This window comes from Entelurus aequoreus, linkage group LG16, assembly GCF_033978785.1.
Source record: "Entelurus aequoreus isolate RoL-2023_Sb linkage group LG16, RoL_Eaeq_v1.1, whole genome shotgun sequence".
NCBI classification, from domain to species: Eukaryota; Metazoa; Chordata; class Actinopteri; order Syngnathiformes; family Syngnathidae; genus Entelurus; species Entelurus aequoreus.
Genome location: NC_084746.1, coordinates 21,576,039 through 21,599,455, shown reverse-complemented (window position 1 = coordinate 21,599,455; position 23,417 = coordinate 21,576,039). Strand labels below are relative to the sequence as shown.

At 44.4% G+C, this 23,417-nt stretch overlaps 2 protein-coding genes across 5 annotated transcripts in view; both read left to right on the top strand.

Annotated features, from left to right (window-relative positions):
• The window catches only part of adat1 (adenosine deaminase tRNA specific 1), a 249,004-nt gene extending 232,694 nt beyond the window's left edge, over nucleotides 1–16,310 (top strand). Inside the window, exon 10 of the mRNA XM_062022362.1 lies at nucleotides 14,647–16,310. Coding sequence (XP_061878346.1) covers nucleotides 14,647–14,801 — 155 coding nt within the window. The 3' untranslated portion in view covers nucleotides 14,802–16,310. The remainder of the gene's footprint in view (nucleotides 1–14,646) is intronic.
• The window catches only part of spire2 (spire-type actin nucleation factor 2), a 100,648-nt gene that overhangs the window by 11,098 nt on the left and 66,133 nt on the right, over nucleotides 1–23,417 (top strand). For all 4 annotated transcript variants that reach the window (XR_009821317.1, XR_009821318.1, XM_062022360.1 and 1 more), the window contains exons 2-3: nucleotides 16,364–16,401; nucleotides 16,578–16,949. Coding sequence is in view for 2 of the 4 variants with exons in the window: in XM_062022360.1 (XP_061878344.1) it covers nucleotides 16,364–16,401; nucleotides 16,578–16,949 (410 nt within the window). In the remaining 2 variants the exon portion in view is untranslated. The remainder of the gene's footprint in view (nucleotides 1–16,363; nucleotides 16,402–16,577; nucleotides 16,950–23,417) is intronic.

Genomic DNA, 23,417 nt, shown 5'->3' with positions numbered 1-23,417 from the left:
ACTCTGCTCTAACTGGCGGACACGGCCCTCTAGCAGAGCCAACCTCTCCGTGAGTATGGTGCAAGACGCGCAGGAAGCCATTACTCACAGTGTTTTCTGTCACCGAGTGAAGTTCCTGCTGTCCTCAGGGAAGTGGTTGCGGGTTGCGGGAGTAGCTTCCTACTGACCGGCGCTGCCTTTCTCCGCGCTAGCTTAGCAGCTAGCTAGCTGAGGAAAGGGTGGTGGGACAGAGATCGGGTGATTTGCAAGTTAAATAGTACCACTAAATATGTTTGAGAAGTGATAAAGAAAGCTGTAGAACAATTAAAAGCACACAGATAGAGCGATACTTAGCCTTTTTCGCAACAGCGAACAGACGGCGAGCAGTCACCAAAGATAAGATGTTAGCCAGGAACACCAACCTGCGAACTGCTTCTGAAAATTACTTGAAAAATGTAATTCATTTTAATTTCTCCTATTTTAGGAACCAAACTTCTAAAACAATACTGGCTGCACTCATACGCCTATTCTACAAACACAACCTCTGCAGCAATGTTGGCAGCACTCGTCAGTTTATTTTACTAACATAACTTCTGCTGCAATACTGGCAATGATCATACGTCTTTTTTTTACAAACTAGTCCTCTGCAGTAATTCTTGCAGCACCTTTGTGTCTATTTTACCAAAACAACTTCTGCAGCAATACTGGCAGCACTCGTACATCTATTCTACTAACCGGACCTTTGCAGCAATGCTAGCAGCACCCAATGTTTGTTTTTAACACACAACCTCTGCAGCATTGCTGTTAGCACTCATACATCTATTTTACAAACAACCTCTGCAGCAATGCTGACAGCACTCATACATCTATTTTACGACTCGAACCTCTAACACATTGTTGGAAGCACTCCTACGTCTATTTTACAAACTGCGGCATTGATGACAACACTCATACTGTACATCCGTTTTGCAAATACCACTTTGCAGCACTCCTGACAGCATTTGTATGTCTTTTTTACAAACCGATCCTCTGCAGCAATGCTGGCGGCACTCATACATCTAATTTATGAACCAAACCTCTGCAGCAATGCTGACAGCACTCATACATCTATTTTCGAACACAACCTCTGCAGCACTGCTGACAGCACTTGAATGTCTTTTTTACAAACCGATCCTCTGCAGCAATGCTGGCAACACTCATACATCTATTTCGTAAAAATAACCTCTGCAGCAGTGCTGGCAGCACTTATTGGTCTATGTTTACAAATATAACTTCTGCAGCAATGCTGGCAGCACTCATACGTCTATTTTACAAACAAAAACTTTGCAGCAATGCCGGCAGCACTCATACATCTACTTTACAAATAACCTCTGCCGAAAAAGTGACAGCACTTATACGTCTCCTCTACAAACCGAACCTCTGCAGCAGTGCTGATAGCACTCATACATCTAATTTATTAACCAAACCTCTGCAACAATGCTGGCAGCACTCATACGTCTATTTTACAAACACAAACTCTGCAGCAATGTGGACAGCACTTATGTCTTCTCTACAAACCTAACCTCTTCAGCAGTGCTGACCACACTCATATGTCTATTTTACAAACACAAACTCTGCAGCACGGTGTAACAGGCGTTAGTGCGTGTGCCTCACAATACAAAGGTCCTGGGTTCGATCACCGGTCTCAGGGTCTTTCTGTGTGGAGTTTGCATGTTCTCCCTGAGACTGCGTGGGTTCCCTCCCGGTACTCCGGGATAGGTTGATTGGCAACACTAAATTGGCACTAGTGTGTGAATGTTGTCTATCAGTGTTGACCATACTTATTTTGATTATTGTTTCTCAGCTGTTTGTACATGTTGCAGTTTATAAATAAAGGTTTATAAAAGAAAAAAATAAATAAATGCATCTGCGCATGCGCATAGCATAGATCCAACGAATCGATGACAAAATTAATCGCCAACTATTTTTATAATCGATTTTAATCGACTTTTCTGCCCGAGTGCAGCCGCCCGCGACCCTAAGAGGGACAAGCGGTAACAAATGGATGGATGGATGGAAACTATCCATCCATTTACTACCGCTTGTCCCTTTCGGGGTTGCGGGGGGTGCTGGAGCCTATCCCAGCTGCATTCGGGCGGTAGGCGGGGTACACCCTGGACAAGTAGTACATATATTTTATTGTACAAGAAACTACAATACACTTTGGACGCAGAGACCTAGCATATATTGTTCACATTCTAGTGTCTGCAGCGTTAATGAATATTATATTGCTGCCTAATGATTCATAATTCATAAAGCTCAGCTTGACTCAGCGTGTCTTCTTGTGAACATTGTTTTGGAGACGCTGCAGTGAAAAAGGCATTAGTTGTGTTTTTGTGTTCCATCTGGATTACGTCACATAAATAACTTAGTGTTTGTGTGTGCATATATATACAGGGGGATTCAAAAAGAATACAGAACGCCAAAATTATCACTCAATATTTCAAAAATGAAAAACAATAGAAAACCTAGCTTATACATAACTTTGAGTATTTATTTCATGCTTTACAAGTGCTCAATATAGCCACCACTAAATTCTGTTCTAAAAGCACGCTGCACAGTGGCAATAGCATTTGTTTTCGCAAACTTAAGCACTCAAAACGCCTTCTGTTGAGGGGTCGCCATTTTGAGGGTAAATAAACACGTGGTCTTCCTACAATTTAACAGGGCCGAAAGGATTAGATGACCACAACGGTGAAATTGTAACACAATAAAACTTGGATAACTCCTGTATCAGATTATTACAATGCTTTAGAACTGATTAAATGTGATGATTTTGGCATATTCTTTTTGAATCACTCTGTTTATTTGTATATATACATCTATGTATGTGTGTGTGTGTGTGTGTGTGTATTAGGGATGTCCCGATCCAGGTTTTTGCTCTTCCGATCCGATCCGATATTGTTTTTGCACTTCCGATACTGGCCTATCCGAGCATGTATTAAAGTTTAAAGTTATTTAGCCTACTTAGTTGTCAGAATCATGTTGAAAAGGGTTTTAGTACTCTTGATAACAACTAGCCAGCTGAATTAGGGGAGTTTGAATAATACACAATGGTTGGTAACAAGAAACTGACCTGTTTATTCAAGGATAAACACAAAATAGACAAAATTATATATGACAAACAGAAATGGCATCATTGAACTAGGGCTGGGCGATATGGCCTTTTTTTAATGTGATATTTTAAGGCCATATTGCAATACATGATATATATCTCAATATTTTGCCTTAGCCTTGAATGAACACTTGATGCATATTATCACAGCAGTATGATGATTCTATGTGTTTTGATTGATTGATTGAGACTTTTATTAGTAGGTTGCACAGTGAAGTACATATTCCGAACAATTGACCACTAAATGGTAACACCCGAATACGTTTTTCAACTTGTTTAAGTCGGGGTCCACTTAAATTGATTCATCCATCCATCCATCCATCTTCTTCCGCTTATGCGAGGTCGGGTCGCGGGGGCAGCAGCCTAAGCAGGGAAACCCAGACTTCCCTCTCCCCAGCCACTTCGTCCAGCTCTTCCCGGGGGATCCCGAGGCGTTCCCAGGCCAGCCGGGAGACACAGTCTTCCCAATGTGTCCTGGGTCTTCCCCATGGCCTCCTACCGGTCGGACGTGCCCTAAACACCTCCCTAGGGAGGCGTTCGGGTGGCATCCTGACCAGATGCCCGAACCACCTCAACTGGCTCCTCTCGATGTGGAGGAGCAGCGGCTTTACTTTGAGCTCCCCCCCGGATGGTACAGCTTTTCACCCTATCTCTAAGGGAGAGCCCCGCCACCCGGCGGAGGAAACTCATTTCGGCCGCTTGTACCCGTGATCTTGTCCTTTCGGTCATAACCCAAAGCTCATGACCATAGGTGAGGATGGGAACGTAGATCGACCGGTAAATTGAGAGCTTTGCCTTCCGGCTCAGCTCCTTCTTCACCACAACGGATCGATACAGCGTCCGCATTACTGAAGACGCCGCACCGATCCGCCTGTCAATCTCACGATCCACTCTTCCCTCACTCGTGAATAGGACTCCAAGGTACTTGAACTCCTCCACTTGGGGCAGGGTCTCCTCCGCAACCCGGAGATGGCACTCCACCCTTTTCCGGGCGAGAACCATGGACTCGGACTTGGAGGTGCTGATTCTCATCCCAGTCGCTTCACACTCAGCTGCGAACCGATCCAGCGAGAGCTGAAGATCCTGGCCAGATGAAGCCATCAGGACCACATCATCTGCAAAAAGCAGAGACCTAATCCTGCAGCCACCAAACCAGATCCCCTCAACGCCTTGACTGCGCCTAGAAATTATGTCCATAAAAGTTATGAACAGAATCGGTGACAAAGGGCAGCCTTGACAGAGTCCAACCCTCACTGGAAACGTGTCCGACTTACTGCCGGCAATGCGGACCAAACTCTGGCACTGATCATACAGGGAGCGGACCGCCACAATTAGACAGTCCGATACCCCATACTCTCTGAGCACTCCCCACAGGATTTCCCGAGGGACACGGTCGAATGCCTTCTCCAAGTCCACAAAACACATGTAGACTGGTTGGGCAAACTCCCATGCACCCTCAAGGACCCTGCCGAGAGTATAGAGCTGGTCCACAGTTCCACGACCAGGACGAAAACCACACTGTTCCTCCTGAATCCGGGGTTCGACTATCCAGCGTAGCCTCCTCTCCAGCACACCCGACTAGACCTTACCGGGAAGGCTGAGGAGTGTGATCCCACGATAGTTAGAACACACCCTCCAGTTCCCCTTCTTAAAGAGAGGAACCACCACCCCGGTCTGCCAATCCAGAGGTACCGCCCCCGATGTCCACGCGATGCTGCAGAGTCTTGTCAACCAAGACAGCCCCACAGCATCCAGAGCCTTAAGGAACTCCGGGCGGTTCTCATCCACCCCCGGGGCCTTGCCACCGAGGAGCTTTTTAACTACCTCAGCAACCTCAGCCCCAGAAATAGGAGAGCCCACCACAGATTCCCCAGGCACTGCTTCCTCATAGGAAGACGTGTTGGTGGGATTGAGGAGGTCTTCAAAGTATTCCCTCCACCGATCCACAACATCCGCAGTCGAGGTCAGCAGAACACCATCCCCACCATACACGGTGTTGATAGTGCAATGCTTCCCCTTCCTGAGGCGGCGGATGGTGGTCCAGAATCGCTTTGAAGCCATCCGGAAGTCGTTTTCCATGGCTTCCCCGAACTCCTCCCATGTCCGAGTTTTTGCCTCCGCGATCGCTGAAGCCCCACACCGCTTGGCCTGTCGGTACCTGTCCGCTGCCTCAGGAGTCCTATGAGCCAAAAGAACCCGATAGGACTCCTTCTTCAGCTTGACGGCATCCCTCACCGCCGGTGTCCACCAACGGGTTCTAGTATTACCGCCACGACAGGCACCAACTACCTTGCGGCCACAGCTCCAATCAGCCGCCTCGACAATAGAGGCGCGGAACATGGTCCATTCGGACTCAATGTCCAGCACCTCCCTCGTGACATGTTCAAAGTTCTTCCGGAGGTGGGAATTGAAACTCTCTCTGACAGGAGACTCTGACAGACGTTCCCAGCAAACCCTCACAATGCGTTTGGGCCTGCCAGGTCTGTCCGGCATCCTCCCCACCATCGCAGCCAACTCACCACCAGGTGGTGATCGGTAGAAAGCTCCGCCCCTCTCTTTACCCGAGTGTCCAAAACATGAGGCCGCAAATCCGACGACACTACTACAAAGTCGATCATGGAACTGCAGCCTAGGGTGTCCTGGTGCCAAGTGCACATATGGACACCCTTATGTTTGAACATGGTGTTCGTTATGGACAATCTGTGACAGGCACAAAAGTCCCATAACAAAACACAGCTCTGGTTCAGATCCGGGCGGCCATTCTTCCCAATCACGCCTCTCCAGGTTTCACTGTCGCTGCCAACATGAACGTTGAAGTCCCCCAGTAGAACGAGGGAATCACCCGGGGGAGCACTCTCAAGTAATCCCTCGAGCGAATCCAAAAAGGGTGGGTACTCTGAGCTGCGGTTTGGCGCGTAAGCGCAAACCACAGTCAGGACCCGTTCCCCCACCCGAAGGCGGAGGGAAGCTACCCTCTCGTCCACCGGGTTGAACTCCAACATGCAGGCTCTGAGCCGGGGGGCAACAAGAATTGCCACCCCAGCCCGTCGCCTCTCACTGCCGGCAACGCCAGAGTGGAAGAGAGTCCAGCCCCTCTCGAGAGAAATTGATTCATGATACAGATATATACTATCAGATATATACTATCATCATAATACAGTCATCACACAAGATAATCACATTGAATTATTTACATTATTTATAATCCGGCGTGCGGAGGGGGGCGCCGGATGTAAGTGTCAAAAAGACAGCCAAAGAGTTTGATATGAGAATAAATCTAAAGTTAAAATATAGGGTAGAAATGCACCCATTTGCAGGAAATGTAGTCTTGATTTTCAAAATTGTCTTTCAAGGCTTGCATGTCTACATTAAAACATTCTTCTTCATACTGCATTAATATATGCTACTTTTAAACTTTCATGCAGAGAAGGAAATCACAACTAAAAAAAATCACTAATTTTTTCATACGGTGTTGATGTGGAAATTTTTTCCTCGGCATTTTGATGGTGTGGCACCGAATGGAGATAAGCGTCTCGACAGACGTTACAATATTTGAATAATGATGACAAAAACTGTTTTGTGTGTCGTGTCCGTGTGTCAAAAATTGTTATGCGCTTATTTTTTTATTTAATTTTGTGCGTAGCATATAACTGCTATGCGCAGAGGACGCTTGAGCAGTGCGCAATTGCACAGGCGCGCACCTTAGAGGGAACGTTGCTCGCACGGCTGCGCTAGCATCACAGCTAACGTTAGCCATGCTGCTACCTCTCTGCTCGGCGAGGGCGTATACGTATGTGACGTATGACGTGACAGTATGTGACGTATGTAAGAAGGTGCGCTTGCTGTCTGTGAGAGGGAGACACAGAAAAGAGTGAGAAGAGCCTGTCGTGTAATGCCAGCAGCTAAAAGCAACTGCGTGAGAATCCACAGACCTGTGGATGTGTTGAAGGTGTGCTGGAAAATGCGGAACGGAAATTAGGGAGCAGCAGAAAAGTAGAATGTATTATTTAAATTGGTGCGTTGGAAAACACGGACCGGAGTTTTTTTTTAAAACTGGATCTGGATCGGCATTTTCCCATGCTTTGCCGATACGCATTTTTTGGCAAATATCGGCGACCGATCCGATCCAAATATCGGATCGGGACATCCCTAGTGTGTATATATATATATGTGTCTGTATGTATGTATATATACTGTATATATGTATATATACACTGTATGCATGTATGTATATATACTGTATGCATGTATGTGTATATATATGTATGTGTATATATATACTGTATATACTGTATGCATGTATGTATATATACTGTATATATGTATGTGTATACATACACTGTATATACTGTATGCATGTATGTATATATACTGTATGTATGTATATATGTACCGTATTTTTGGTAGTATAAGTCGCTCCGGAGTATAAGTTGCACCGGCCGAAAATGCATAATAAAGAAGGGAAAAAACATAAGTCGCACTGGAGTATAAGTCGCATTTTTTGGGGAATTTTTTTTGATAAAACCCAACACCAAGAATAGAAATTTGAAAGGCAATTTAAAATAAATAAAGAATAGTGAACAACAGGCTGAATAAGTGTACGTTATATGACGCATAAATAACCAACTGAGAACGTGCCTGGTATGTTAACGTAACATATTATGGTAAGAGTCATTCAAATAACTATAACATATAGAACATGCTATACATTTACCAAACAATCTGTCACTCCTAATAGCTAAATCCCATGAAATCTTATACGTCTAGTCTCTTACGTGAATGAGCTAAATAATATTATTTGATATTTTACGGTAATGTGTTAATAATTTCACACATAAGTTGCTCATGAGTATAAGTCGCACCCCCGGCCAAACTATGAAAAAAACTGCGACTTATAGTCCGAAAAATACGGTAAGCAAACAAAGGCTCCTAATTTAGCTGCTGACGTATGCAGTAACATATTGTGTCATTTATCATACATTTATTTTGTCAAAATTATTAAGGACAAGTGGTAGAAAATTAATTATTAATCTATATATATATATATATATATATATATATATATATATATATATATATATATATATATATATATATATATATATATACCAACCAATTTTGTCAAGAGGAGTGGTCAAAAACTCAACCAGAAGCTTGTGAATGGCTACCAAAAGCGCCTTATTGCAGTGAAACTTGCCAAGGGACATGTAACCAAATATTAACATTGCTGTATGTATACTTTTGACCCAGCAGATTTGGTCACATTTTCAGTAGACCCATAATAAATTCATAAAAGAACCAAACTTCATGAATGTTTTTTGTGACCAACAAGTATGTGCTCCAATCACTCTATCACAAAGTAAGAGTTGTAGAAATTATCGGAAACTCAAGACAGCCATGACATTGTTTGGACACACTTTCTCTTCATTCAATGCGTTTTCTTTATTTTCATGACTATTTACATTGCAGATTGTCATTGAAGGCATCAAAACTATGAATGAACACATGTGGAGTTATGTACTTAAAGGCCTACTGAAACCCACTACTACCGACCACGCAGTCTGATAGTTTATATATCAATGATGAAATCTTAACATTGCAACACTTGCTAATACGGCCGGGTTAACTTATAAAGTGCAATTTTAAATTTCCCGCCACACTTCCGGTTGAAAACGTCTAGGTATGATGACGTATGCGCGTGACGTAAACGGTTGATACGGAAGTATTGGTACCCCATTGAATACAATACAAAAAAGCTCTGTTTTCATTTCAAAATTCCACAGTATTCTGGACATCTGTGTTGGTGAATCTTTTGCAATTTGTTTAATGAACAATGAAGACTGCAAAGAAGAAAGTTGTAGGTGGGATCGGTGTATTAGCGGCGGCCTACAGCAACACAGCCAGGAGGACAGAGATGGATAGCAGACGCCGAACTCACCTTAACTTCCTCCGTCTCGCCGACCGCATCTGTGATCGGGTGAAGTCCTTCGTCGCACCGTCAATCGCTGGAACGCAGGTGAGCACGGGTGTTGATGAGCAGATGAGGGCTGGCTGGCGTAGGTGGATAGCTAATGTTTTTATCATAGCTCTGTGAGGTCCGGTTGCTAAGTTAGCTTCAATGGCGTCGTTAGCAACAGCATTGTTAACCTTCGCCAGCCTGGAAAGAATTAACCGTGTAGATACATGTCCATGGTTTAATAGTATTGTTGATCTTCTGTCTGTCCTTCCAGTCAGGGGTTTATTTATTTTGTTTCTATTTGCAGTTAAGTACGATGCTATCACGTTAGCTCCGTAGCTAAAGTGTTTCGTCGATGTATTGTCGTGGAGATAAAAGTCACTGTGAATGTCCATTTCGCGTTCTCGACTCTCATTTTCAAGAGGATGTAGTATCTGAGGTGGTTTAAAATACAAATCCGTGATCCACAATAGAAAAAGGAGAGAGTGTGGAATCCAATGAACCCTTGTACCTAAGTAACGGTCAGAGCGAAAAAAGATACGTTCTGCACTGCACGCTAGTCCTTCACTTTCACGTTCCTCATCCACAAATCTTTCATCCTCGCTCAAATTAATGGGGTAATCGTCGCTTTCTCGGTCCGAATCTCTTTCGCTGCTGGTGTAAACAATGGGGAAATATGAGCAGTCCTTCCTCCGGTGTCGTCACGCTACTTCCGGTAGGGGCAAGGCTTTTTTTAATCAGAGACCAAAAGTTGCGAACTTTATTGTCGTTGTTCTATACTAAATCCTTTCAGCAAAAATATGGCAATATCGCGAAATGATTAAGTATGACACATAGAATGGATCTGCTATCCCCGTTTAAATAAAAAAAAATCATTTCAGTAGGCCTTTAACAAAAAAAAGTGAAATACCTGAAAACATGTTTTATATTCTAGTTTCTTCAAAATAGCCACCCTTTGCTTTGATTACTGCTCTGCACATTCTTGGCATTCTCTCAATGAGCTTCAAGCACACTTGTGAAGTGAAAATCATTTCAGGTGACTACCTCTTGAAGCTCATCGGCAGAATGCTAAGAGTGTGCGGAAAAAAAACCCTGTCACTTAACTGTTCATTTATGCACTGCCATATTACTGTTCATTGTCATATAACTATTTTAACTGCTGACTTGCCTGAACCAAGATGCTGCTGTATAGGAGGATTGCTCTATTAGGTTTTGTTGTGTTGCAAATACAATGACAATAAAGCACCTATCCTATCCAAGGCTGGAAGGATCATAAAAGCCTGCAAACCACACAGGCTAGGAGGTGGGAAAACAAAAGACAATGCCGCTGGCGGGAGACAGTACGTGACACGTTATAGAACAAATAATACAAGTAACAAACAAAAGTAGATCACTTCTTTGTTTGCTTCATGCTCCTGTTACACCGCGACCACTTCCCTGAGGACAGCAGGAACTTCACTCGGTGACAGAAAACACTGTGAGTAATGGCTTCCTGCGCGTCTTGCACCATACTCACGGAGAGGTTGGCTCTGCTAGAGGGCCGTGTCCGCCAGTTAGAGCAGAGTAATGTCGTAACTTTAGATGTTGCGGACACATCTGCTAGCGTTAGCTGTAGCGAGCTAACTAGCCCAGCTTGTAGCAGTCCTAAGCGGCCTACAAGCTACGGTGTACCGGTTGAGACGCATAATAGATTTAGCTCTTTAGCTAGTCCTACACCCCAGTCTACCGGGCACCACACCTTAGTTATAGGGGACTCCATCACCCGAAACATAAAGCTTAGCAAACCAGCCACAATAAAGTGTATCCCCGGGGCCAGAGCACCTGACATTGAAGCTAATCTTAGGGAGCTAACTTGCAACAGGCCTAGTAAACACGTACGTCAGGCTAATCGCACCACTAATTATGCGAATATAGTTGTACACGTTGGCTCCAATGACACTAGAATGAGACAGTCAGAGATTACAAAGAGAAACATAGCCAGGACTTGTGATCTCGCCAGAAAGATGTCCAGGCATCGAGTAATTGTCTCTGGCCCCCTGCCTGCGAGAGGCAATGATGAGAGATATAGCAGATTAGTCTCGCTTAACAAGTGGTTGGCTAGCTACTGTAGGACGCAGGGACTAACGTTTATTGATAACTGGCCCTCTTTCTGGGGCAAACCAGGCTTGCTGATGAGAGACGGCCTTCACCCTAACCAGGAAGGCGCCATCATCCTGTCTAGAAACATAGACTACTATTTAAGTCTCACTTGACTGACTACACTAGAGCAAGCCCGGTCACAGGCAATTACAATGTCTGTTAGTCCGGGTGAGGAGTCAGTTAAGCTAGAACTAGCCAGCGCCAGGCTGGATAATCCATGCACGCATAGCAATTCTCTTAGAATAATACACAATTCACATAATGTTTTTTCTGTTGTGTCTGTGTCAGAGGTGGACATGCATTCTACTGAGGTGGCAAATTATGATATGTCCAGTCTATTGCAGCACCAAGCAAACAATCGGAAAATTCCCGTCATATCAATTCCTAGATATGGTCGAAACTATTTAAAGTGCACTACGCATAATAAACGCAACATTGTTAATATTGCCACTACGGATAATCTCAACAAAAACTCGTCAAAACAGCCCAATACCTATAATATGGGCTTTTTAAACATAAGATCATTGTCTCCCAAGGCGTTATTGGTTAATGAGGTCATTAGAGACAACAATCTTAACGTCATTGGTCTTAGCGAAACCTGGCTCAAACCGGACGAATTTTTTGCGCTCAATGAGGCATCTCCTCCTAACTATACGAATGCGCATGTTGCCCGCCCTCTTAAAAGGGGAGGGGGTGTCGCACTAATATACAATGAAAATTTCAACCTTACCCCTAACCTAAATAATAAATATAAATCGTTTGAGGTGCTTACTATGAGGTCTGTCACACCGCTACCTCTCGACCTGGCTGTTATCTACCGCCCCCCTGGGCCCTATTCGGACTTTATCAGTGAATTCTCAGAGTTCGTTGCTGATCTAGTGACGCACGCCGACAATATAATCATAATGGGGGACTTTAATATCCATATGAATACCCCATCGGACCCTCAGTGCGTGGCGCTCCAAACCATAATTGATAGCTGTGGTCTTACACAAATAATACATGAACCCACGCATCGCAACGGTAATACAATAGATCTAGTGCTTGTCAGGGGTGTCACCACCTCCAAAGTTATGATACTTCCATATACTAAAGTAATGTCCGATCATTACCTTATAAAATTTGAAGTTTTGACTCTTTGTCAACAAGCTAATAATAATAATAACTGCTATAGCGGCCGCAACATTAATGCTGCCACAACGATGACTCTTGCTGACCTACTGCCTTCGGTAATAGCACCATTCCCAAATTATGTCGGCTTTATTGATAAACTCACTAACAACTTTGACGATGCCTTGCGCGAAATTATTGATAGTATAGCACCGCTAAAGCAAAAAAGGGCCCCTAAAAGGCGCACCCCATGGTTTACAGAAGAAATTAGAGCTCATAAATTATCATGTAGAAAACTGGAACGCAAATGGCGCGCGACTAAACTTGAGGTTTTCCATCAAGCATGGAGTGATAGTTTAATAACTTATAAACGCATGCTTACCTTAGCTAAAGCTAAATACTACTCAAATCTCATCCGCCTCAACAAAAACGATCCTAAATTTCTGTTTAGTACAGTAGCATCGCTAACCCAACAAGGGACTCCTCCCAGTAGCTCCACCCACTCGGCAGATGATTTTATGAATTTCTTTAATAAGAAAATTGAACTCATTAGAAAGGAGATTAAAGACAACGCATCCCAGCTACAACTGGGCTCTATTAACACAAATACGACTGTATATACGACGGACACTGCCCTCCAAAATAGTCTCTCTATTTTTGATGAAATAACATTAGAGGAATTATTACAGCGTGTAAGTGGGATAAAACAAACAACATGTTTACTTGACCCACTTCCTGGGAAACTTATCAAGGAACTGTTTGTATTATTAGGTCCATCAGTGTTAAATATTATAAACTTATCACTTTCCTCCGGCACTGTTCCCCTAGCATTCAAAAAAGCGGTTATTCATCCTCTGCTCAAAAGACCTAACCTCGATCCTGACCTCATGGTAAACTACCGACCGGTCTCCCACCTTCCGTTTATTTCCAAAATTCTCGAAAAAACTGTTGCACAGCAGCTAAATGAACACTTAGTGACTAACAATCTCTGTGAACCTTTTCAATCCGGTTTCAGGGCAAATCACTCTACGGAGACAGCCCTCGCAAAAATGACTAATGATCTATTGCTAACGATGGATTCTGATGCGTCATCTATGTTGCTGCTTCTTGATCTTAGCGCCGCTTTCGATACCGTCGATCATAATATTTTATTAGAGCGTATCAAAACACGTATTGGTATGTCAGACTTAGCCTTGTCTTGGTTTAACTCTTATCTTACTGACAGGATGCAGTGCGTCTCCCATAACAATGTGACCTCGGACTATGTCAAGGTAACGTGCGGAGTTCCCCAGGGTTCAGTTCTTGGCCCTGCACTCTTTAGTATTTACATGCTGCCGCTAGGTGACATCATACGCAAGTACGGTGTTAGCTTTCACTGTTATGCTGATGACACTCAACTCTACATGCCCCTAAAGCTGACCAACACGCCGGACTGTAGTCAGCTGGAGGCGTGTCTTAATGAAATTAAACAATGGATGTCCGCTAACTTTTTGCAACTCAACGCTAAGAAAACGGAAATGCTGATTATCGGTCCTGCTAGACACCAACATCTATTTAATAATACCACCTTAACATTTGACAACCAAACAATTAAACAAGGAGACTCGGTAAAGAATCTGGGTATTATCTTCGACCCAACTCTCTCGTTTGAGTCACACATTAAGAGTGTTACTAAAACGGCCTTCTTTCATCTCCGTAATATCGCTAAAATTCGTTCCATCTTGTCCACTAGCGACGCTGAGATCATTATTCATGCGTTCGTTACGTCTCGTCTCGATTACTGTAACGTATTATTTTCGGGCCTCCCTATGTCTAGCATTAAAAGATTACAGTTGGTACAAAATGCGGCTGCAAGGCTTTTGACAAAAACAAGAAAGTTTGATCATATTACGCCTATACTGGCTCACTTGCACTGGCTTCCTGTGCACTTAAGATGCGACTTTAAGGTTTTACTACTTACGTATAAAATATTACACGGTTTAGCTCCAGCCTATCTCGCCGATTGTATTGTACCATATGTCCCGACAAGAAATCTGCGTTCAAAGAACTCCGGCTTATTAGTGATTCCCAGAGCCAAAAAAAAGTCTGCGGGCTATAGAGCGTTTTCTATTCGGGCTCCAGTACTCTGGAATGCCCTCCCGGTAACAGTTAGAGATGCTACCTCAGTAGAAGCATTTAAGTCCCATCTTAAAACTCATTTGTATAATCTAGCCTTTAAATAGACCCCCCCTTTTTTAGACCAGTTGATCTGCCGTTTCTTTTCTTCTCTCCTCTTCTCCCCTGTCCCTTGCGAGGGGGAGTTGCATAGGTCCGGTGGCCATGGATGAAGTGCTGGCTGTCCAGAGCCGGGACCCCGGGTGGACCACTAGCCTGTGCATCGGTTGGGGACATCTCTGCGCTGCTGACCCGTCTCCGCTCGGGATGGTTTCCTGTTGGCCCCGCTGTGGACTGGACTCCCGCTGATGTGTTGGATCCACTGTGGACTGGACTTTCACAATGTTATGTTAGACCCACTCGACATCCGTTGCTTTCGGTCTCCCCTAGAGGGGGGGGGTTACCCACATATGCGGTCCTCTCCAAGGTTTCTCATAGTCATTCACCGACGTCCCACTGGGGTGAGTTTTTCCTTGCCCGTATGTGGGCTCTGTACCGAGGATGTCGTTGTGGCTTGTACAGCCCTTTGAGACACTTGTGATTTAGGGCTATATAAATAAACATTGATTGATTGATTGAAGGGGAAAACAGAATGACTGAACACTCAAAATACAAAAACTTACAGAAACAAAAATGAACTCAACAAGCAGGACTGGAAGCAAGCTGAGTTGGTGCGGAGTAATGTGTAGGAACAACATGGAAATATTCTGCACCAACAGGTGCATGAGATGAGACTAAATAGGCAAAGGGTGATTGACAACTACTGTCCTCGTCACTCCAGCCTTCCCCTGGGAACCATGGCAACTGAAAAAAACCTGAAAAGGCACAGGGGACACACAACACCAGCAGGAGGCACCAGAACACAGATATGTCATTTTTCAAAATATATGAATGCATTTTTTGGGCTTTTTAAAATGAAATATATGCATCATTGACAGTTAAGCAAAATTATATGATGTCATATTGACCACACTCCCTCTAGCCACGCCTCCACCGCCACAAGTATATTGGCAATCTGGGGGAAACGGTAATGGAGATGGTAAGCAGCACCAAGTTCCTGGGGGTGCAGATAACTGACAATATGACCTGGTCATAAAAGCGCCGGCTCTTGTAAAAAGAGCTCAGCAGCGCATGCATTTTTTTGCGTCGGATGAAAAGAGCACAGCTCCATCCCCCCATTCTCACCACATTCTACAGAGGCACTATAGAGAGCCTGCTGACCAACACCATCTCTGTCTGGACTGGAGCCTGCAGTGCCTCAGAGCTCAGACAGGAAGTCTCTGCAGAGAGTGGTGAGGACGGCGGAAAAGATCATCAGGACTTCTCTTCCTCCTATCCAGGAGATCGCAAAAAGCCGCTACCTGACCAGGGCTCAGAAAATCTGCAAAGACTCCTCCCACCCCCACCAAGGGCTGTTTTCACTGCTAGACTCTAGAAAGAGGTTCCGCAGCCTCTGTAGCAGAACCTCCAGGTTCTGTAACAGCTTCTTCCCTCAGGCAGTAAGATTCTTGAACGCATTAAAATAATCCCCTCAATTCCCCCCAAAAATGGATTAACTCGCTGGAATATAAAGACAATATCACAAAAATCCATAAACGTGGATGCATATGCAAAAGTGCAATATATTTATCTGTACAGTAATATATTTATTTATATCTGCACCTTATTGCTCTTTTATCCTGCACTACCATGAGCTAATGCAACGAAATTTCGTTCTTATCTGTACTGCAAAGTTCAAATTTGAATGACATTAAAATGAAGTCTAAGTCTAAGTCTAAACCCTGTATTCTATCGAGTGTATTATGTTGTATGTATATATACTTTTCAATCACCAGACCTCATTAAAGTTGTTTTTATTGTGTGTCTTTCAGATGAAGCTGACTGCTTTTCATGGAATCCAGAACGACGGGTAAGCAAAGCAAACTTAATTTCTCTGCCTTAAAAACGTGGCGATGAGTGTAACCATTTAGTCGGAACACATTTACGACCTGAACTTACAATCAATTTATTTACAAGACGCACATCACCTTCCCTCTTCTGTCTGGGTGACTTTCTTCATTTCTGTCTTTCAATCTTTTTGTGCAGCTGGTCCAGTCGCTCGGTGTTGCCATCTATCGTGCCCTGGACTGGGGGCTGAATGACAGTGAGGAGCGGGAGCTAAACCCGCAACTTGAGTGCCTTATAGAAGGCATGGCAGGAGGAGACGGTGACAGAGAGTTGGACTGCTACCCTGGGAACTCAACGTCTGATGAGGGGTACAGTGGCCAGGAAGAGGAGGATGAAGATAACTCTGGCATCAGGCTGGTGTCTACCTTCCGCCAAGTCATGATGATTTGTGCGTCTCGGCTGGTCAACCCCAGCTTGGCTGCGGATCACTACCAGGCGGTATGCAGAGCTCTGTTTGTAGAGACACTGGAGCTGCAGACCTTCCTCGCCAAGATCAAAGATGCTAAAGAGGTAGGAGAGGTTGACAATAGCAAACTTAAACTGGAAAATCATTTTTAATGTGTGACATTGCTTTGAACAGCCACTGTTTGATGTTGTGATCAATATTCCCTCTAATTTTTAATGTTTGAGAGCAAACGCACACACTCCCTGAGCATTCAGTGGAGCACATGCGAGCAACATCAGACGTGCACACTCTGGCCACACCAGCGTCACACCTGTCCCAAACCTGACATCATAACAATTTAAATGTTTTATTAAAATAATTTTCTGATATAAGTGATTTTGCCCTCTTACAATGACAATAACAAAAAAACATGACCTTTGTGCTAGTATTGTATGTCTGGCTGTGGGTCCTGCCTTTAAAAGAAATGTTACCCCTTTCAAAGATTACATTTAGTTCCTGTAAAATACATCTTTTTATTAGCATTTATGAAATCTAGTGACAATATTTCATGAATAATATCCTTAGATTAACATTCTTAATAAATGGCAGTAAAATAAGCACACATCTGATTGAGGAGTCAGTATTACAACCTGGCATTTACACATTGTGTGGCATTGGGGTTGTCCGACTTTTTGTGTGGCCATAAACGCAACACTGGCTAAGTGCCATGAGTGCGTGTGTTGGTGCAGGTGAGATAGAGCGAGAGGCTTCTGTTGAAACGACGGATGACAAAGTTGGCTTAAGCCTGGTTTGTATGGCAGAAAATTACCAGTTTTTATAGATCAAAGTTTTTTTTACTCGTGTTTTTGGTGTGGTTACAAACGGTTTTGCTCAATAAAGTGATTGATGGAATTCCTGTCCGTAAAGTGTCTCGACAGACGATAATTGAACTGTGTTGACAAAGATTGTTTCATTCATTGGGGCCACTCTTGTTGTCACTTGTCACTCATATGGTTGCATTGCAAAATCATACAGAATAAATTGTAATGTGTTTATTTTGTTTAAAGTTCAGATGGGATCTTTGATTTTCTGCACGGCATTAATTTGCTGTGCGCAGAGGACGCGTGAGCAGTGCGCAATTGCGCAGGCGCGCACCTTAGAGGGAACGTTGGTTGTGATTAGTGAATTCAAGGGAATAATACAGTGGAACACGCTTATGTTGACAACCTGAGAACATTGGGCAACATTAGACAATGTAAGTATGTTACGTTATAAGCAGATTCAAAGACACGATATGACCATGTACCACATAACAACAAAGCAAAATCAAGTAAATACAACACTGAAATTTATGCCACAAAAAAATCTAACATGTAATAAATATGTAGAAATAACAACTCAGAAAACTATAAAGCAGGTAACGCACAACCAATTTACTGGCAACAACTTAACTACCACTGAATACAGTAGGGGTGTCCTGATCTGATATTCATATTGGACATCAGTCCGATACAATCAAAACATTTGATTACATGTACGTACTTGGACATAAGATGTGTGATATCATTTCCAATAAAAGCAGTCCTGCGGCTTGTTTACATGCAAAGCTGGACAGTCAGTTAACATTTAAATGTGCTCAAATAAGCACACAATATTCTCTACTGCAAGCTAGTGTCACAATATCTGAGTAATTATGTAGAACTGTGCGGAAATAACTATAGATAACTCCAAAAGTACACAGTGTTACAAAAAAGGTAAGTTGGAACAATACATAATGTTGGAGATAGTGAAATTCTAACCCTTTATATATTGAATCAAAATTATTTAATTCCAATGATTTAATGGATTTGCAAACAGCTAAAATTATGTACAGTGCAAACTATAACCTGCTACCAACAAATGTACAACAATTATTCTCAACAAAGGAGGAGAAATATAACCTTAGAGAAAAATCTAATTTAAAACGTTTGTCTGCATTTACAGTGGAACCTCGCTTTACAAACCCCTCTATTTGCAAACTTTTCCAATTACGTACTTTTGGATCGACCCAAATATACCTCCGTCTGCGAACCATGCCTCTATATGTATTGGACTTCACCATCCAATTCTGCACCTTTGCTGCCAAGAGCGATTGGAATTCTGCTGCCCTACTGGATGCTGCTAACTAGAGGCTCAACGACCGGATACGACGCCACATGGTATTGATCAACACCCACAGTGGACATTGATGAGCTCATCGCCATTGCGGTCCACACCGAGAATAGGCTGGAGGAACAGGAGGAGGATCAACATCACCAGCTGGGTGGGGGGCAGCCCTTTTTAGACGAGCGGAGTCGACGCCTGCGGCTTAACCTCTGCTTGTACTGCGGCTAGGTTGGTCACATCACTTCAAAGTGTCCTATTCGACAAGGGTACCAGCATGACATGACTTGGGGCCTACATCAACTTCCAACGACGGTGCATCGTTGTTGGCTCTTCCTGCTTCGCTAGCCTCCCCTATTCCTGCACCACAGCGACTTTAGCTTCCAGCTACACTTTCCTGGTCCAATAATGAACTTGATCTTTTGACTTTCATTGACTCTGGGGCAGATGATTGTTTAATGGACAAAGGTCAAGTTAAGGCTTTCCATATTAGAAGGCCCTAGTGTTGTACATTTATTAAAGGGGCGCCATCTTGCACATGTTGCTTGTTAAACTGCACCTCTTACTCTTTGTGTATCTGGTAATCATGTAGAGGAATGCTGATTTTATTTGTTATGCCGTCCTGCACGGCTACTGTGGTTGTGGGACTTACAGTAGCTGGTTAGACACAATCCATATAGATTGTGAGAAGCTCAATATTTATAACTGGAGTGTGATTTTTCCACTGTCAGTTACTTAGATCAGCCAATCCCCATATCTCCCCTTCTGTCAATATCGCTACCCTGTATTGACTACCGGGTGTTGAACGATATCACTGTCAAAAACTAACCTAGTACCCTATTCGACTCTGTTTTTAGTTCCGTTTATCAAGCCGAATATTTCACCAAGTTAAACCTCTGTAATGCCTATCATCTCGTTCAAATCCATTCCTGTTTAACACCCCAATGGGACATTTTGAACATGAGTAATTCGGACTGAGTAATGCTCTTGCAGCTTTCCAAAGCCTCATAAATGACATGCTTTGCAACATGCTAGATTGGTTCATTTTTATATGTCTTTCCGACATTCTGATTTTGTCCCACTCGCTCAAAGAACATATTAAGAGAACTGGCTGTTTGTGAAAGCAGAGAAGTGTGCTTTTCACACTTCCTCTATGCCTTTTTCGGGGTTTATTGTGGAGCAGGGTAGACCCAGACACGACCCGGCTAAAGTCAAGGCGGTGCTAGACTAGCCATCTCCTACTCTTAGGAAATTACTTCAAAGGTTCCTAGGTTTTGCTCAATTCTATTGCCGGTCCTTTTGTGATTATTACCGAGTAGCTCTCCCACTTACAAAGCTTACCTTATCCAAGATTCTTTTTGACTTGACCTCTAAAGTTAACACTGTGTGAGACAATCCCCAGAGGCTGTTTACATCTGCTCCTGTTTTTACTCATCCCAGTCTCACTGGTACGTTTTTTTGGTCGAGGTCGATGCTTCCGATATCAACATAGGGGCCTTCCTCTCTCAGCGTGATACCTCCAGAGGCAAACTTCACCCCTGTGCCTTCTTCTCTCGCCGCCTGACTCTGGCTGAAGGTTAGGATGCTGGGAATAGAGAACTTCTGACCGCCGTGTTGGCCTTGCAGGAGTGGCGGCATCCCTTGGAGGACTCACAACATACCTTCACCATTTTCACCGATAACAAGAACCTGGCATGCCTGTGGTCCGCACAGAAGCTCAATCCCAGACAAGCAAGGTGGCTGTTATTCCTGTCCCGGTTTAACTACTCTCTGAGGTTTGCCTAGGATCACCAGATCACGGAACCAATTATTCCTACATCCCGGATCTTTGGGAGCCTCCGGTGGGATGTGGAAAGGGAGGTGGAAGAGGCACCCAAGAACTCACCTGCTCCTGCTGCTTGTCCCACTGGTCAACTGTTTATTGGGCCCGAACTTCGATCCAGGGCATTGTCCTGGGCCCAAAGCTCCAGAATGGACAGCCACTCAGAAATTAATATAACTATTTTCCTGTTGTTGCAGCGGTTTTGCTGGATGTCCATGAGAATAAATGTCAATGGATTTGTCGTCTCATCAAGCACGGGTGGGACATTTACAACCACTTCCGATGTTGGACTGGACTTAATCTCTTGGCTTTCTTCTTCGAGTTGTAACAAAGTAATTCTCACCCTGGTTGATCGTTTTTCAAAGATGGTACACTTTGCTGCCCTACTCAAGCTTCCTTCCGCCTTAGAGACTGCTGACCTCCTGGTTCAACATGTGTTTAGGCTTCACAGCATCTCTATTGATGTAGTCTCCGACACGAGTCCCCGGTTCTCCTCTCCAGTTTGGAAAAAATTCTGTAAAGCCCTGGGTGCGTCTGCCTGTTTATCTTCTGGGTAACCATCCGCAAACGTAACGACCAGACAGAGCGAGCTAACCAAGATGTGGAGGACTCCATCCACTGTGTGCTTGCCTCCTAGTCCTTAAACCTACCCTAGATTGAGTATGCCCAGAATACAGTCATCAGCTCCGCCACTGGATGTTCTCCATGCCACGCTGCTTATGGATTCCAACCTCCCGCGTTTTCATCATCGGAGGTGGAGTCTGCCTGCCATCTGTGACTACCCATCTTTTCTGTGCCTGTCTGGCTTGGCGCAACACGTGGGAAACACTATCCCGCACATCCAAACACAATCAGAGGCTGGCCAATCGTCACCGTTGTCATATACCGAATTACAAACCAGGACAGAAGATATGGCTAGTTTCAAGGGATTTACCTTTTCAACCAAATCTCCTAGAACCTACAAACCCAGTTCATTGGTTCATTCCCGGTTGTGCGCATCACCTGTCCCAATGCAGTCCAGCTCCAGCTTCCAGAGTCCCTCAATATTCACCCGGTATTCCATGTTTCCCTCCTAAAGCCTGTGATTTTACGCAATGTAAGACGCCTCCTCCTCTTCCGAGGTTGATCGATGGCCATCCGGCTTTTACGTTCAAGGCTATTTTGGATGTGGGAGGAAGGGGAAGTTTCCAGTACCTGGTAGAAGGGGAAGGGTTCCCCGAAGATGGTTTTTGGGTATCCCGTTCATTCATCCTCGATCATTCTCTTCTGTTTGAGTTCTATCAACACTTTCCTGAAAATCCGGGTAAGCCGCTAGGTGGCGTTCGTTAAGAGGAGAGGTATAGTCACTTTTTTTTTTTTTTGGTGGCCTTTTTTAGCAGTATTTATCCCCTGCTATTGTCTCTTTTCTCTCTATTTGCCATCGTTTCTAGGGGAAGGCGTGAGTGACTGAGTGCACCTGGTTTTAATCATCTTCACCCTTCTTAGACTGACCAGACACACCTGTGGTCTCGGGATCTTTCCCTTGTGCCCTGTCTCGTTATCCACACCAACTAAGCTCCCTGTTTCTTGTATTCCTGCCTGCTAGTATTTGGGCTTTTTGTATTCTTATATTTTGCTTAGTCCTTCTAGCCTTCCCTAGAGACCACCTTTTTTTGTAGTTTTTGTGATTCTGGTATCTTCCGCCTGTATAACCATTTTTCGTTACCACTTGCGTTTTTGTGATATTAAATCCTAATCTTGGCTACACAAACCTCTGGTGTTTTTTGGGATGAGACCTGAAGAAAAGTGTAGCAATAAACCAATTCCAGATGAAAAATAATAAATAGGTTAGTGCAGGATTAGGTCTCTGCTTTTTGCAGATGATGTGGTCCTGATGGCTTCATCTGGCCAGGATCTGCAGCTCTCACTGGATCGGTTCGCAGCTGAGTGTGAAGCGACTGGGATGAGAATCAGCACCTCCAAGTCAGAGTCCATGGTTCTCGCCCGGAAAAGGGTGGAGTGCCATCTCCGGGTTGCGGAGGAGACCCTGCCCCAAGTGGAGGAGTTCAAGTACCTTGGAGTCTTGTTCACGAGTGAGGGAAGAGTGGATCGTGAGATCGACAGGCGGATCGGTGCGGCGTCTACAGTAATGCGGGCGCTGTATCGATCCGTTGTGGTGAAGAATATCGATCCGTTGTGGTGAAGAAGGAGCTGAGCCGGAAGGCAAAGCTCTCAATTTACCGGTCGATCTACGTTCCCATCCTCACCTATGGTCATGAGCTTTGGGTTATGACCGAAAGGACAAGATCACGGGTACAAGCGGCCGAAATGAGTTTCCTCCGCCGGGTGGCGGGGCTCTCCCTTAGAGATAGGGTGAGAAGCCCTGCCATCCGGGGGGAGCTCAAAGTAAAGCCACTGCTCCTCCACATCGAGAGGAGCCAGATGAGGTGGTTCGGGCATCTGGTCAGGATGCCACCCGAACGCCTCCCTAGGGAGGTGTTTCGGGCCCGTCCGACCGGTAGGAGGCCACGGGGAAGACCCAGGACACGTTGGGAAGACTATGTCTCCCGGCTGGCCTGGGAACGCCTCGGGATCCCCCGGGAGGAGCTGGACGAAGTGGCTGGGGAAAGGGAAGTCTGGGCTTCCCTGC